We start from the raw sequence: 16,036 nt of genomic DNA on the forward strand, positions 1-16,036 counted from the left end.
GTTACTACTATTATAGTCATTAATACCTCAGATCTAAGGTTTTTTTTTTATTTATTACTAAAATTATGCATTTTGACTTTAGGCTTTGAAATTTTGTAAAGTCAAAGAAAGGACCCCACACGGTAGCACGCTTAAGCTATACTGGGGCCCTTGTTACGACCTAGGAGTCAGAGCCTGACAGTGACTCCACTTAGGTGTTTGATTGGTTTTGATCAATCAAATATATTTTTTTTATATAAAAAAATAAAATAAACAAAGAATTTTGTGGTTAGGTTTTTTCTAAATAAAAATATTTAAAGTAGAGTTGTATTTACACACGAGTCCCATCTAGAAAACTAGAACATTATAATTAAAAATCGGTATTTTACCTAAAATACTCTTCATTTAAATAAAATTTTCACTAATAAGTTCGGCAAGACTCACCACCAAAATTTTCAAGATCCATTGTTTGTCATCATATGACCGACTATTTATGGTCAGCGAAGCTTAGAGCTAACATTTTCTTGTGTGCGTGCATCTCCAATGTATCTTTGGCATGATAAAGGTGTAGTAAACTGACCATGCCGCAATCCTGTCATATCTGTATAATCGTCTCGTCATACTATTGTATATGCTATCAATTGTTGGGCTAAGTCAGCTTAAATATACTCGTAATGTGCTGTGGAATTATCTGCTTTAGATTAAATCCGTACATTTTCATCAAAGCGTCTCTTACCATTAAGTGTATCATACACTTTGTATGTAGCTTCTCAATTTATTCACATGTACCTTCTCAATTTTTTCAACTATGAATGCAGAACTTTGATTCTACACCTAACACTTAGTAATACTTTTTGGCTCACTGTTTTTTTTTTTTTTTTTTTGTTATATAATATTATCTTCATCTTTTAGTAATTCTTATTTTATTTAAGATGAAATATTGCATTTTATTTTACCTTTAAGACCCAAAACAAAAAAATACCCTATCACAATTAGCACTCAACATATTTTAAAGCTTGATTTTTATATGCGATATAATGCTTTTATGTATAGGAGATTAATCTGCGTCGGTTCTCTTGGACAATGACTAAATTGACTACTCATTAAAAAAAAAAATATGGAAATAGTGATAACACAGATTTTAAATTTTTTATTCTGCCAGAAAATTTTGTGTGTGATGGTCATTGTCCCTCAGACAAAGATTTGGTTCTGCTGTTATTTATTGAGATGTTTTATTAATTTTTAGTTGGTGTCTGATATTTGCGTTGGAATTCAACTAAATTTGAATTTGCGCCGGAAAATCCTACATTGAGAAATAAACCACTCGCGAACAAAGATGATTCCATATATAGGGATCAAATCGGATACCTCTAATCATAAAGAATCCTACTCTATGATTGAGTGATCTTTTCTTACATTATTGAATAATAGTAATATAGTTTTCTAGTAATTACACATATGAGTGTATCTAATTATATATGCCATGTTCCACTAAGAAAATATAATACGTAATAATTATAGTACTCCAATGAGCCTGAATTATCTAATCACTTTTAAGCACACGAGGTTCTCTATTATTGGAAGATTGTTATTGATTCTGAACGTGAAATTAATAATGGAGAGAGAGTCACCACATATATATCTAATCACAGACATAAAGACAAAAAAAAAAAAAAAAAAAAACAATAATTTGATGAATATTTTTTTCTTGCCTTAATTGCATTTATGTGTTACTCCCCTCTGTTTCAATTTATTTGAACCTATTTCCTTTTTAGTTCGTGTCAAAATGAATGACCTCTTTCCTAATTTAGAAACAAATTTACTTTATGAATGATTTACATCCACACAAATTTTCAAGGCTTATTTTGAACCACAAGTTTTAAAAGTCTCCCCTCTTTCTTAAATGTCGTGCCCAGTCAGATGAGTTCATATAAATTGAAACGGAGGGAGTATTAAAAAGACAAACATTAGCTTCTATAGATGGAAACCAAAAATAGCTCATCATGAAAGATGATTGTGCTTGTCGACAGAAGAGGATTTAGAATTTACATTACAATTTGATCAACTTTAAGGTTCGTAACATTAAATTTATAATATTTTAAAAATTATAGGCTAAGATTTGATATTTTTAAAATTCGTAATGAATTTTCACAAATACATCTATGCTCGGCGACGAAAATACTGAATTCAAATGGAACATATATGGAACGTGAAACTTTCATATAATAAGTGTAGATTTAATTATATATCTTATTTTCCCATTTTCCTTTACCTTCTCCCGTTGTAATAACAAAGTAAGGAACTTAAATGTATATGTCATCAGTGCAAGAAATGTTTTACACTAGATCAGGTCACCCAAAGGATATCTATAGCCTAGAGATAAGTCTTGTTAAAATGTGAGATTTGTAATTTTGAATAGCATCTATAATAATAAAATATGATTGATTTTTCATTTTTTTCCCGACAATTCTCTGTCTTCACTCCTGATCATGCTGGCTGAAAGGTAGTTGTAGAGAAGCAATTGTGAAATGCTAATTCCCCCTTTTTCAGAAGTAGAGAGGGCTCTTTCCCCACCATTCCAGCCTATTATTGATATAAATTTAACAGATGCAGAAGATAGCTTGCTCTATTTCTTTTAAATACCACATTATTAACATATCACACTTTCATTTTATGATAACTCTGGATAGCTAATGAAAATATTTTAATAAAATTTATTTTTCTCAATTTTCGAGCGATTACACCAAAAATCCGAGTTCTTTTTGAATTTCTTGAAAGTCCCTTCGCCTATACACCAGCGAATCAGCTTCACTCTCATTCATGATAATAAAAATGACGATATATATAACTTAAACTAAAAAAGGATTAAGAAAAAAATTAAAGATAACATACATAATTGTAAGTCGTGTGAAATAAGTAGGCTGAGTAAGGTGTGAAATGTGAATCACACCGTGTGATGGTGACACGCATGTTCGAAATATCATGAGTAGAATATCTTATTTTGGCTGTCGAAAATGATGTGGAATCTACACCGCTCATCATATTTCCAACTTTTTACATGTGTATGTTTAAACTTTAAAGCAAGGGGAGAGTACTAATTTACTATGCTCAATTGACTTGAATTTAGAAAATATAAATAAATGTATTAAGTTTTTTCATTTTACTCGATGTTCGGTATTCGTTTTAGAATTCGACTAATTTTGATTCACGTCCGAAAGTCTCAATTGAAGAGGTAAAACTCTCACTATTCAAGGTAACTCTATTTTCAATAATCGAATCTAGTACTGCTTTTGGGTCCATGATTACTCTGGATTCGCATCCAAAAGTTTAAGCTGAAGGGCAAAGCACTCACAACCAAAGACAACTTCATTCTTAAGGCTCGAATTCTGTATCTGCTTTGGGGTCCGACTAATCTAGATTCACATTTGAAAGTCTCAATTGAGGGATAAAGCGCTCACTATCAAAGGTAATGAAGTAACTCAATTCTCAGGAACCGACTCCGATATCCGCTTTGAGATTCAAATAATCCGAATTTGTATCCGAAAGTCTCAATTGAAGGGGTAAAACGCCATTAACAAAGGCAACTACATTCTCTAAGCTCGAACCTGAGATCATTGGTTCAGCTAATGATCAAGGGGCCCGAGACTTTTAAGTTATATATAATGGACAACGGAATTATTCTATTTAAAATAATATAGTACTTACCATAATATATTAATAATAATTTAATGTAAATATTGAGTGCAAATGAATATTTGCCGAATTCCATTCCAATTGAAACAAAATGAGAGTGATGATGTAGTATTGACACAAGTTTGAGGTGTGAATGCAGCCAAAATAGAGAGACAGACCAATGAGACATAGTACTAATAAGTCATCAACATCATGTCTCTTATCTCTCTTTGCATTTCCTAAGCAAAAAAGAAAATCTCTCTTTGCATAATTCTTTTTTTTTTTTTTTTTGCTAATTTCGAAATGCATAATTCATCAACATCGACCATTAGCTTTATTGTACGAAAAATATTAAATTACTTTATAATATCATTTGCAGTCACTATATTTGTTGATGAATACATATAAATTTTGTGTGTGTAAACTAAAATTTATTCAACTACTTAAATATTGTAGATTACATATAGTGAATGCAGAACACATATTTTTATCGATAAATTATATTTGTTCCTGATTATTTGTGCTTGGATTCTATTCTTAGGAACTTAGTTTTGCATATCATATTTATCGGCGCTGACGTGTACACCAAATCAATAGATGCATGATATATGTTTGTTAATGGATTATTATCACTTAATTATGGTTAATTAATTTATATTATCACCATATTAAATTACTTAATTATAATAAGTCGATATTATGTGGAGTAAACATTGAGTGTAAGTAGGTTTGGATGACGAGCTTACCAGGAGTTCGTGACCTAAAAACTAAGCATTTCCCCTCCCTGCAGTAAAGTACTAACTTCGGGCATAGCCAACTCACGTAGTGTGACAGATGACGTATATAAGGCTCGAGAATTAATTTAAGACTATCGGACGATTACTAGCGATTCGAAATGTTTTCAATGGACTTCTTTGTTGTTATTATCAAAGTCACGCAACTCATGATTTCAACGTACGCCTTATAAGACCATTATCTCCGTTGAATTTCTTTCTTTCTTTATCTTTATTCTTATTATTATTATTATTATTATTATTATTATTATTATTATTATTATTTTAAAGTCAGAGCATCTCACTCTGGTGATCTTAGTTGACTTTGCTAAGTAAAAAGGGAAGGCCAAAATGTTTCCAACCATTAAGAACGTCAAAATTGATTTGACAGTACGTGTTTCAACTTAATTCTATTCTAGTGGAGAGCTGTATTTTTTTTTCCTTCTTTTTTGGAGTGGCTCACAACTCACAATAGGTGTTTAGCCCAAAAAGTTTTCTAAATGACTTCAAGAATAGTAATTTCAGCTTCACATATGATAAGATAAGTAATTATGAAATGGTTGGATTGTCTAAAATTTGCGAGGATAGTTGGTGTGAATTCGAACATAATTTTTTAAAATTTTATAAACAAAATTTTATATATTTAAACACTATATCAAAGTATTATAAGATAAATAATAGTTAATAATTCAAAATATTTAGATAATACTTGAAAAACTCTTAGTCAAGAAAATAACTTTTCTAACTTTCCAAACATTAATAGTGTCGTATAAAATGAATCAGAACGAATGATATATTTTTATGGTCATGAGGATCACCTCATTATGACATCATCATAACACATGTTTTTTTTTTCTCATTACATAAATCATAGGACATAATTTTTTTTTCTCATTATATAAATGTATATGAAATTTGCAATTGTAGGTCTTCTCCATAATGATTAATTTAGGGTTTTACTTTGACATTAGTAAAGAGGCATTGTCATGATGAGAGTTGATTATATATATATATATATACACGTAGAGAGGAGAAAAAGCTAGGTTGGACCTACTGTTTACCACGAAATCCCCCTTTCTATTATCTTCATGATTGATTTTGAAGGATTTTCCACACAAATGTTCTCAGCTCACGATAAAGGCAAATTCAGTATTTGAAATTTATGAATTCGATCTACAACGATCTTAAGTTAATAATATCTAATACTAATTGGGTTTATCGTCAAATAGTTATAGATATTTAATAGTTTCTTAATGTATATATAGAAGGGAAAATAATCTCAGTGCCTAAAAAGAAAAAAATAATGAGTAAAAAGGAGAGGTAAATAGAAAAGAAAAAGGGTCACGAATACTGTTGGACTCTGAATGAGTAAAATAAGGTAGATCAAATGTAAACTTTAAGCAATGGTAGGGAATACATTTAACCAAAAGAAAGAAAGAAAAAGGTAAAAAAATTTAGAAGGGAGAATAAACTTGCTTCCTCTCTCTATTTTGTGATTTTAATTTCTTACATTTTACACAAATGGAATTGAAAAGTTCGATTAAAGTCTCTAATGGTAAATAATATTTCAAATAATGTTAATTGTAAAAGAATATTAACACTCTTTTTTTTTTCTTCTCGTATTTAGACATTCAAAAGTAATTTTTTAAAAGATTGGTCAAATACAGGCTTTGCAAATCTTAATTTCGAAGTACTCTTTCTAGAAACTTTATGTAAGGAAAATTGCTTTTAAAAATAAGTCAACTTTAAAAGTACGCTCAAGTAGGATATAGTAGGATACCTGCAAGAGTGACTCAGTTGGTTGAGCATAGGGCTTTCAAAACGGAAGTCTCGCTATTTAACATGTACCAAGTTTTTTATTTTTATTTTTTATACATGTTTACGCATTTCGAAATAACTTCAATCATGCGGTGTTTGAAATTTCATATGTCTAACGTTCAAGTATTTCTGCCTGAGTCATATGAAACTTTAAACATCTTATGTCTAAAAATTGTATCAAAGTGAATAGACTTGCAACTTTTTACGTGCCGCAAGTACGACTTAAATGGTAGCCCCAAAATCAAGTATATGTGCATTTCGAGCTAGTTAGGCCCAATTAATGGAGGACCAACATGCACAGAATTTCATTGAATGTCCTTTATTTTGTTTTTGAAATTTTTGCAGATATATCAACTCAACAGCAAATGGTCACTCCTACCTACATGCTCTTCTTCTTCCTCCTTGTCCTCGTTTTACATTACCACTAATATTTATTGTGTCTAAACTAACTAATATTATATAATTATCTCTAAGATTAATAATTCAATATCAAGATACATAGCTCATATGAAACTCTGCCCTCCGAATGCACTAGTTGCAAAAGAGCAAACTAAACAGAATTAAGGTTGCAATTAGTACAAACTATAGAGGCATATGACTAGAGCTTGTAAATTGTAACTCTTTTTGGTCAAACATCGCTATAGACTCGAGGGACAAGAATTTTTTTCACTTTTTGGCCGTATCGTCTAACATAACAAAGTCCGCAGCCTAAAGGGCATTAATTTGCCAAAAAAAAGACAAAAGGGGTTGTCTTTTCCACAATAAACCAAAAGGGGTAAGTAAAAACGTGTGGATGGGCTTACGGTATATCCCAATTTTTTTTTTACCTGTCAGACGAATTAAAAAATAATAATAATAATTTGTAAGTAAAACGTTGGGCAGCCAACATTTTATAAAATATGACTTTTGTAAAACGTGTGGTGGCCAACGTTTTACAAAATATATATTATTTCCGGCTGTTTTTTTTTAACTCAAACGTACGCCACAAATTATATAATAATTAACTCAAACAAATATTCTAACTCAAACAACGTCATATAATAATTAAAAATGTGTGACATATGTGAACATAAAAAAATACTAAAATATACGTTAAATAAACGTCACACATTATCTGAATAATAAATGTTAAATTAAGTACGTAATTAAACAGCACAAGACATATTATATATTCTTGGAATAGTAAATGTCTTGTGCTGTTTAATTACATATTTAATTTAACATTTACTATTCAGATAATGTGTGACGTTTATTTAACGTGTATTTTAGTTTTTTTTTTTTTATGTTCACATATATCACACATTTTTAATTATTGTATGACTTTGTTTGAGTTAGAATATTTATTTGAGTTAATTATTATATGACTTGTGGCGTATATTTGAGTTAAAAAAAATACACTGATTTAAAAAAAAAAAAACAGCCGAAAATAATATATATTTCACGTTTTACAAAATATGATACAAGTAAAACGTTGGCCACCACACGTTTTATAAAAGTCATATTTTGTAAAACGTTGGTTGCCCAACGTTTTACTTATAATTTTTTTTTTAATTCGTCTGACAGGTGAAAAAAAAAATTAGGGTATAACGTAAGCCCATCCACGATAAACCCCCTTTGGTTTATTGTGGAAAAGACAACCCCTTTTGGTTTTTTCTGGGGCAAATTAATGCCATTTAGGCTCCGGACTCAACATAACACATTAATAGTTATTCAAAACACAAGCAAGTTTTTTCAATCTCGCAAATATAGCGAATAAATTTAACAAGATAGGTAGTGAAGATAGTACATCAAGTCTTCCCAGCCCGACAAAACTTGTGGACAATTGAACAATATATGCAAGTTTTGCCCATCACCATAACTAATCAACAAATTAACAAAATTGGTAGAATGGAGATGTTGCCGAGTCTTGCACAAAACTCTTGAACAACACCAGCAAGTTTATCCATCTAGCAAAACTTGTGAATCATTTAACAAGATAGGTAGAATGAAAGCAGTATCAAGTCTTGTCAGTCCGGCGGAACTTGTGAATACTTGAATAACACATGTAAGATTTTTCATTTTGCAAGACTTGTAAGCAATTCAACAAGATCGATGGAATGATTATTGTACCAAATTGTGCTCACCCCGCATAACTTGTGAACAAGGTAACATTAGTCAATCCAAGACTTGTGAACAATTTAATAAGATAGGTAGAATGATTATTGTACCAAATATAATTTTCCATTCTTTCGTTTCTCCATAGATCTTTTTTCAAAATCTAAAAATAATATTTGGAGATTATTTCAGATAAGTATTTGTTTATCAAACTGAGTCATTATTTCAACTTCGAACTTTGAATGACAAAACTTCAACTCTTAGAGCCCGTTTGGATTGGCTTATAAGTTGCCTATAAGCTGTTTTCAATTTTTTTGAGTGTTTAGCTGGCCAGCTTAAAGTCATTTTGTGCTTAAAATAAGCCTAAAAAATTAATTGGGCCCGTTTGGCTTAGCTTATCTAAAGCAGCTTATAAGCTGAAAACAGCTTATAGCCAAAAAAAAGACTTATAAGTTGTTTTCAGCTTATAAGTTGTTTTTCATCTTCCGAATACCCTTTTTCAACTTAACTTCAAATACAACTTTTCTTCAAATCTCAACCAAATCATATCCAAACGCCTACTAGGTTCACTGGTGTCCCTACGAGAGACAAGACCTTACATTCAATCAAGCAATCACTATAAACTATACCAAGTTGTGTTGTATTTGCAACCATTAATCATAATTTGGTACTTTTGACACACACAATTACAGTGAATCAGATACATACAGATTCCATACCCAATTAAAAAAGCAGACTTCAGCAATTACAAATATAAATTATGTAATTCGTTTTTGAGATTCAAGAAGAATTGTGTGAATGAGAGGATTATCTTTGCAGGAAATATTAGGCTGCACCCTTGAGTTTCTTGGCGATGGCGGCGATGTATTTACCCTGGTGAAATGCCTGCTGCAATTCAAGCTCAGATGGCTGTCTGGAGCCGTCACCGGCGAATGTTCCAGCGCCATACGGACTTCCTCCTTTCACTTGCTCCATTTCAAACATGCCAGCACCAAATGTGTATCCGATAGGTACAAAGATCATCCCATGGTGGACAAGCTGAGTTATAGCAGTCAACCTACCATATACCTTGGTTAAAAAGGAAGAAAATGACAGTTCTCTAGTAACTCCATGGATTGACTTATGTCTATAAGCTGTTTACAGCTTATAAGCTAAAAAAAATAAGTTGGGTAGTCTAACTTATTTTTTTTGACTTATAAGCTGAAACAGCTTATAAGCTGCTTTAGATAAGCTAAGTTAAATGGGCCCAATTATTTTTTTGAGCTTATTTTAAGCACAAAATGACTTTAAGCTGGCCAGCCAAACACTAAAAAAAGCTGAAAACAGCTTATAAGCCAATCCAAACGGGCTCTATAGCCTGTTTGGCCAGCTTCTAGGAAGCCAAAAGTGCTTCTTTTTTCCCCAAAAAATGCTTATTTTAGAAAGTTGAGGTGTTTGGCCAAGCTTTTAGGGAAAAAATAAGTGCTTTTGAGTTGTAGCAGAAGCTGCTTTTAGAAGCTAAAAAGAGTAGTTTTTCCCCATAAACACTTTTGGAACATTGGCCAAGCACAAAGTACTGCTTTAATATTGGCAAAAGTGCTTTTCAAATTGATTAGCCAAACACAAACTGCTAGTATCCGAAAGTACTTTTTCGGAAAACATTTTTGACAAAAAAACACTTTTCAAAATAAGCAAATTTTGGAAGCTTGGCCAAACAGGCTGTCATATGACTTTATGTGAAATAAGATCGTACGGTGTTGTTTCTTGCCCACCGCCTTGGGATCCAGTGCTATAGAATATGCCAGCTGGCTTGCCAGCTAGTTGTTGTGTTCTCCATAGACCTCCAGTTGCATCAAGGAATGCTTTAAACTGAGCAGCCATCATTCCGAACCTTGTAGGGAATCCAAAAACGAAACCATCAGCTTCAGCAAGTTCTTGAGGTGTTATATTAGGCACATCAGTCTTTGGAGGTGCACTCATTTTCGCTAGCACCTCTTCTGACAGAGTTTCAGGTACCTGTACCACAAAATGGTATGCTTCATCAACGGAAGCATATGATTAAGAAATGTGAAACTAGGGACTCCAGCATGTCCGAAATAGGACACTGAGAATGGTCCAACTACATTCTTCACAAGAAAGGAAGTAATCTCGAAAAATCAAGAAGCAAGCAGTTTCGAAGCTTGACAATTGACTTCATATAAACCTCAAACAGTGGGTAAGTATTTGCATAGGACACTTAATTGGAGCTCTGCTTTGCCTTAATGCTGGCACTGGCCTTTTCTGAGTTTTTCTCTAATTTCCATATTATTATTTTTCAGCCCTGTACTGAGAGTCTGAGATACAAGAAAAACGGGAGAAAACCACCAAACAAAGACAACAACGAACAATTTGTTCTTTCATCAACCTAAAGCAATTTGATCTGCTTAAATATGGTATTTCCTTTAAGTCCATCAATTTGTTTCATGAAGCGGAGAAAACTTTTGTTTACCAGACCCACATGCATAAGGATCCAGGTTGTTAGGACGAATAACTGAAAGAGAGAGAACAATCACACAAAGAAGATGAGATTTACGTGGTTCAACAAGTTCTATACTTTGTTCAGCTCTATTACCACAACTCTCACACAAAAAGTATTATGCCATTATAGGTATATATAGATGAAAACTAGAGCTACAACTCTGCCCATATTGTCGCTTCCTGTAGGAAAGCTTTTAAGCTAAAGAAGGATAGTTTAAAGCTAGACAAATCCAACAACCTAGATCCTTGTCAGAGTGCCAAAACATCTCTCTTAACATAGAACCAACTTAGGCAGAAAACCTCTATAGAGTTGCCAGGAGATACCCAAAACTTCAAAGAAGTTGCAGTACCTGGCTCAGTCTTGGTAAATAACAAATACGTGCAGATACTTTCTATGGATTAGCATAGCGACATAGCGTGTATATTCCATTCCAAAGGAAAAGAAATGAAAAGACAAAGTAGCACCTACTTGCCACAATTTAGCTTCGACTCCTTCAACAGATGCTGCCCCTTTCTTTATCTCTTCTGCTAGTTTCTCCACATGCCCATACATTGAATAGTATCTGTTGAAAAAAAAAAAAAAGCATCAGCTGTCACTACTCAATGGATGGAGTAATACGAGGCGTGTAGCTCATATTACTTTAAAATTTAATAAGATAGCTATCTTCCCACTTTCCAATAAGATTAAGCTTTCTGTAGTTCCTTATCCCTTTACTCTGAATGCTATTCATCTCTATTTCTTCACCTACCCTCCCCAAAACTCTAGCTTACGACTACAATGTTTTACACATTGACATTATTTCTGTACCGCATGGCAGTCGCATTAGCCAGATCCCCCCTGATACAAGACATGTCACATGCAGTGTTTAGCTATCTGACAAATCTAAGTTCATTCTAGAGTACCAACAATGCCAAGCAAATTAAACCTAATATCCCTCACACATGACCCTTTCTGTAACTTCAACAAATTCTAATGATATTTTCTTGGTCCGTATCTCTGGATAGTGGCTAGTATACCAAACAGGTCGAATATAGATTACGTTCTTGTTTCCTATTATAGATCCACTCTATTCTGCTACCTAGAAGAAACGTTGACCCAGAACAAGAAAGCAGGAGTTTCTGGTGTAGCCCCTGCCCTCATCGATCTAAGCGATACCATGCACCAAAAAGTACACCCAAACTTCCTAAGATTGATCTTCTAGATCACTTATGTCAATGCAGTAAACTATTTCTCAGCTCACTCTTTCCTTCAAATTGTTGCTCTACCGTTTCAACAAATTCCTGCAAACTATTTCTCAGCTCACTCACCCAAACTGTTTTCTTTTTTTTTTTTTCCAATTTATCTGAAATTTCTTTAAGGAAAAAACTAGATCAATGCAATGAACAATTTATACTAAGAGCCTGTTTGGATGGGCTTAAAAAAAGCAGCTTATAAGCCAAAAAAAAAAAAAAAATTGGGGTAGGCTAACTTATTTTTTTTTGGCTTATAAGCTGCTTTAGATAAGCTAATCCAAACGGGCCCAATTATTTTTTTAGGCTTATTTTAAGCACAAAATGGCTTATAAGCTAGCCAGTCAAACACTCAAAAAAGCTGAAAACAGCTTATAATAAGCTGTTTTCAGCAACTTATAAGCCAATCCAAACAGGCTCTAAATTACTCAAAAAAGAGGCTAAAATGTGATCCATCCTTTAATACTAGCAACAAATTAGAGCAAAACTATATTTCACTAAAATCACATAATTAAGCTTAATCCTTCACAACTTTATCACAAATTGACTAGACCAACATAATTATAACACGAAATTCATCTGATTGATTTTTTTTCTTCAATTTATCTGAAATTTCTAAAAACACAACTAGCAATAAATTAGAGCAAAACATAGTAAAAGCTTAATTCGTCATTAATTAATTACAAATTGAGCAGATTAGTAGGATAATAACAAAAAAAATCATCTAATTGAATGCCAAATCAATAAAGCACGAACTGAGTTATACTTTTATTTTATTTTTTCAAAATAATAGCTGAATAGCAAAGAGTAAAAAAAAATAAAAAATACTCACACGATGTAAACTTTGGTAGCCATTTTTTGCAATTTGTGTACAAAATGGGTTAAACTTGTAATTGATGGAGGGAACCACACACTATCTCTCTCTTTATATTTATAGTAGTTGAGAACTATGGGAGGATTGGACTACAGCTAATAGTAAACTAATTATTTCAGATTGGTTTTTGCAATAGTAATATTTTTTAATAGTACTCACTCCGAAAAATATTGCCATTCGTTTGATTTGGTACGGAGTTTAAGAAATAAAGGAAAGCTGGTTCAAAATAAACCTTAGATATACAGCTGTAAATCATATCATAAAGTTAAATTATTTTTAAATATAAAAATGTGCTAATCTTTTTGGGACATATTAAAAAGGAAAAGAAGACAATTTTTTTTTTTGGGATGGAGGGAGTAATATTTTTTAATAGTACTCCCTCCAAAAAATATTGTCTTAATTTGACTTAGCATAGAGTTTAAAAAATAAAGAATTTTTGAAATGTGTAGTCTAAAATAAATCTTAGATATTTGTGTGGTTGTAAATCTATCTCCTAAAGTTAAATTGTTTTCAATAGAAATGTGAAAATTGTTTTCAATAGAAGTGTGTCAATCTTTTTGGGACAAAATAATAAGGAATGTAAAATAATCTTTTTGGGACGGTGGGAGTAATATTTTTGTAAGAATTTTTTTTTTGAAATGTTATTTGCTTATAAAAATGTGACTTAGTAACCTGAAAATAAAGTAATGAGTAATTTGCACAAACAATTGTCCAAAAATAATAATAATAATAATTTGCACAAACAGATTGAATTGCACGGACAATGGAAAAGAATTTTGAGGGTGTTTGAATTTGACTTTTTAAAAATAACTTATATAAGTTAAAAGTCATAAGTTGGAAATATCCAACTTTTAGCACTTGGCTTATTTTTGTATTTTTGGCCTAAAAATAAGTGTTTAAAAACATTTTTATCCTTTCCAAACACCACAAAAATAGAATAGAGCTTAAAAACCAATAAGCATTTAAAATAAGCCCATCCAAACACCCTTTTTGTATCATCAATAGATATTATTGTTTTTACACACCCAGAAGTGTTACAGGATAATTGAAATTTTTGGTTTTATCAAAGGTCTTGAGTTTGAACCCTATGAATGATTAATTTCTTATTTAAGAGTGTTTACCTTCGATAGTAGGCATATTCTGGCATACATCTATATTAGTTGGATTAATGAATTTTGAATACCATATTATCAAAAATTAAATAATATGTTCTTCATATTTTAAAAATTGTCATTTTTTTTAAGGATGGAGAATCCCCATTTTTTGTGCCATATGATGGGAATATCAAGTAGTATTCATAATTTAAATTTAAGCAATGCATGGCTTTTTTTAGGGGCAGGTCAAAGATCACATCCATCTTAATTCTTCATGATTATTCATGTCTCAAATTTTCCTTTTTTTTTTCCTATTTTTCTTAATCACTTACTCCTTAAGCTCAGACTTTATTCTAATGTGTTTGGAGTCATAGTTTAGATGATTTTTTTTTAACCTTTTGTCTAATTAATAATATATGATTACAGGAGTATATAATTAGATGGACTGTGGAACATAAAAGAAAAACCACTAAAATAGACTTGTCTTTAATGTATATGGAAGAAAGTAAGAACTACAGAAAATAGCGTCTCACTTTTAGTGCTTCTATCCAAGCACATGTATCCTTGTTTTTAAAATTAATTTCACCCATAAATATGTTTATCCATTACTTTTAATTATAGAGCAAAACGAACTTCTTATTGTCCGTCCCCTTTTAACCATTAATGGGTCTGGTGTAAAAATCTCTTCAATGGATGTGTTGGAATGGATGAAATATCGCTACACTTAACCAAATGTCTCGAGTTTGAATCTGACAACGAAAGAACTCTTGAAAGGAAACGTTTTTTTCTTAAATGAACTTTATGTGACACAAATATAAATTAATTGGATCCGCGAGTTCCGAATACCAAATAATTTTTTAAAAAGAAAACTAAATCTAAAGAAAATGTGGACAAATGAAATTTGCAAGCTCAGAGGGAAAGCATGAGTGGATAAGTTTGACCAGCTCCTACCAATTCAAAAAGATCAAAGAAGAATGCAGGCAATAATTGACCTTTTTTCCCATTCTTTAAGTATGGATATATGACAATGCCCCATTTTTTCTTGCCTTGCACTTGCAGCATTACCAAACTTCTCAATTATCACTCATTAAAGTTTTTGTCCCTTTCTTTTTTCTTGATTGGACCTCTTTAAGTGTAAAATACTTCTTATATTATAAAATAAAGTAATTCTTCCGTCCCTTATGTGATGATATAACTTATTTTTTTCTCCAGGATTGTAGTGCAGGTTACGGCAGCTGCGGGCAGGGGCGATCCTATGTGGTTTCAAGTGGGTTCATATGAACCCACTTCGTTGAAAAATAACATTGTATATACATATATATTTAATTTATTTTTAAAAAATATATATGTATATACAGTGTTATTTATATATTTCTTATATATTGAACCCACTTGGTAAAAATTTTAGGTCCGCCACTGGCTGCGGGTGAAAATGGAATAAAGGTATTAAGAAAAGGAATTTCTCAAGGATCTAAAACCACAATCCTTTTTTGTCACGACCCAACCCCGTAGGCCGTGACTAGTACCCGATCTGGGCACCCAAACACATATATCCAATGCTATCTCAACTGTTATCAAACGCATTCAAGTATAAAGCAGAAGCCGTCAAGGCTATATTTCAAATTTAGATAATTTCCAGAAAAATTTTGGAAGAGTTTCCTTTGTTTTACAGACTATCCAAAATAACCCTGCGCACAGAAAATACCAACAAAGGCCACACCGGCCAACAAAGCAACATATGAACGTATGCGGACCGGCCGCCGCGGCGAATGGGATCGCCCCACACAACATATACACACATCCGTACAGAAAGACCCTAACCCACAAACATATCTACAGGCCTCTAACAGACATACAGAGTCATATGACGGGACAGGGCCCCGCCGTACCCGGAGTTGCCATACATACAGAATATACAGAAGACAGAAGATATATACCAAAAGTACACGCTCCGGATCAAAGGAGCTCTCCAAAATAGCAGAATTTGAGCCCTAGACTGGCGGCGT

At 32.2% G+C, this 16,036-nt stretch overlaps 1 protein-coding gene across 1 annotated transcript; it reads right to left on the minus strand.

Moving 5' to 3' along the window:
- Positions 1–8,955: 8,955 nt before the first annotated feature.
- LOC132628460 (probable NAD(P)H dehydrogenase (quinone) FQR1-like 1) lies at positions 8,956–13,051 on the minus strand. The gene is made up of 4 exons (XM_060344241.1): positions 12,895–13,051; positions 11,302–11,395; positions 10,069–10,331; positions 8,956–9,393 (listed from the first exon to the last, which is right to left on the minus strand). The coding sequence occupies exons 1-4, from the start codon at positions 12,915–12,917 to the stop codon at positions 9,162–9,164; spliced, it is 612 nt and encodes a 203-aa protein (XP_060200224.1). The 5' UTR covers positions 12,918–13,051; the 3' UTR covers positions 8,956–9,161.
- Positions 13,052–16,036: the final 2,985 nt, after the last annotated feature.

Source organism: Lycium barbarum, chromosome 1 (assembly GCF_019175385.1).
Source record: "Lycium barbarum isolate Lr01 chromosome 1, ASM1917538v2, whole genome shotgun sequence".
NCBI classification, from domain to species: domain Eukaryota; kingdom Viridiplantae; phylum Streptophyta; class Magnoliopsida; order Solanales; family Solanaceae; genus Lycium; species Lycium barbarum.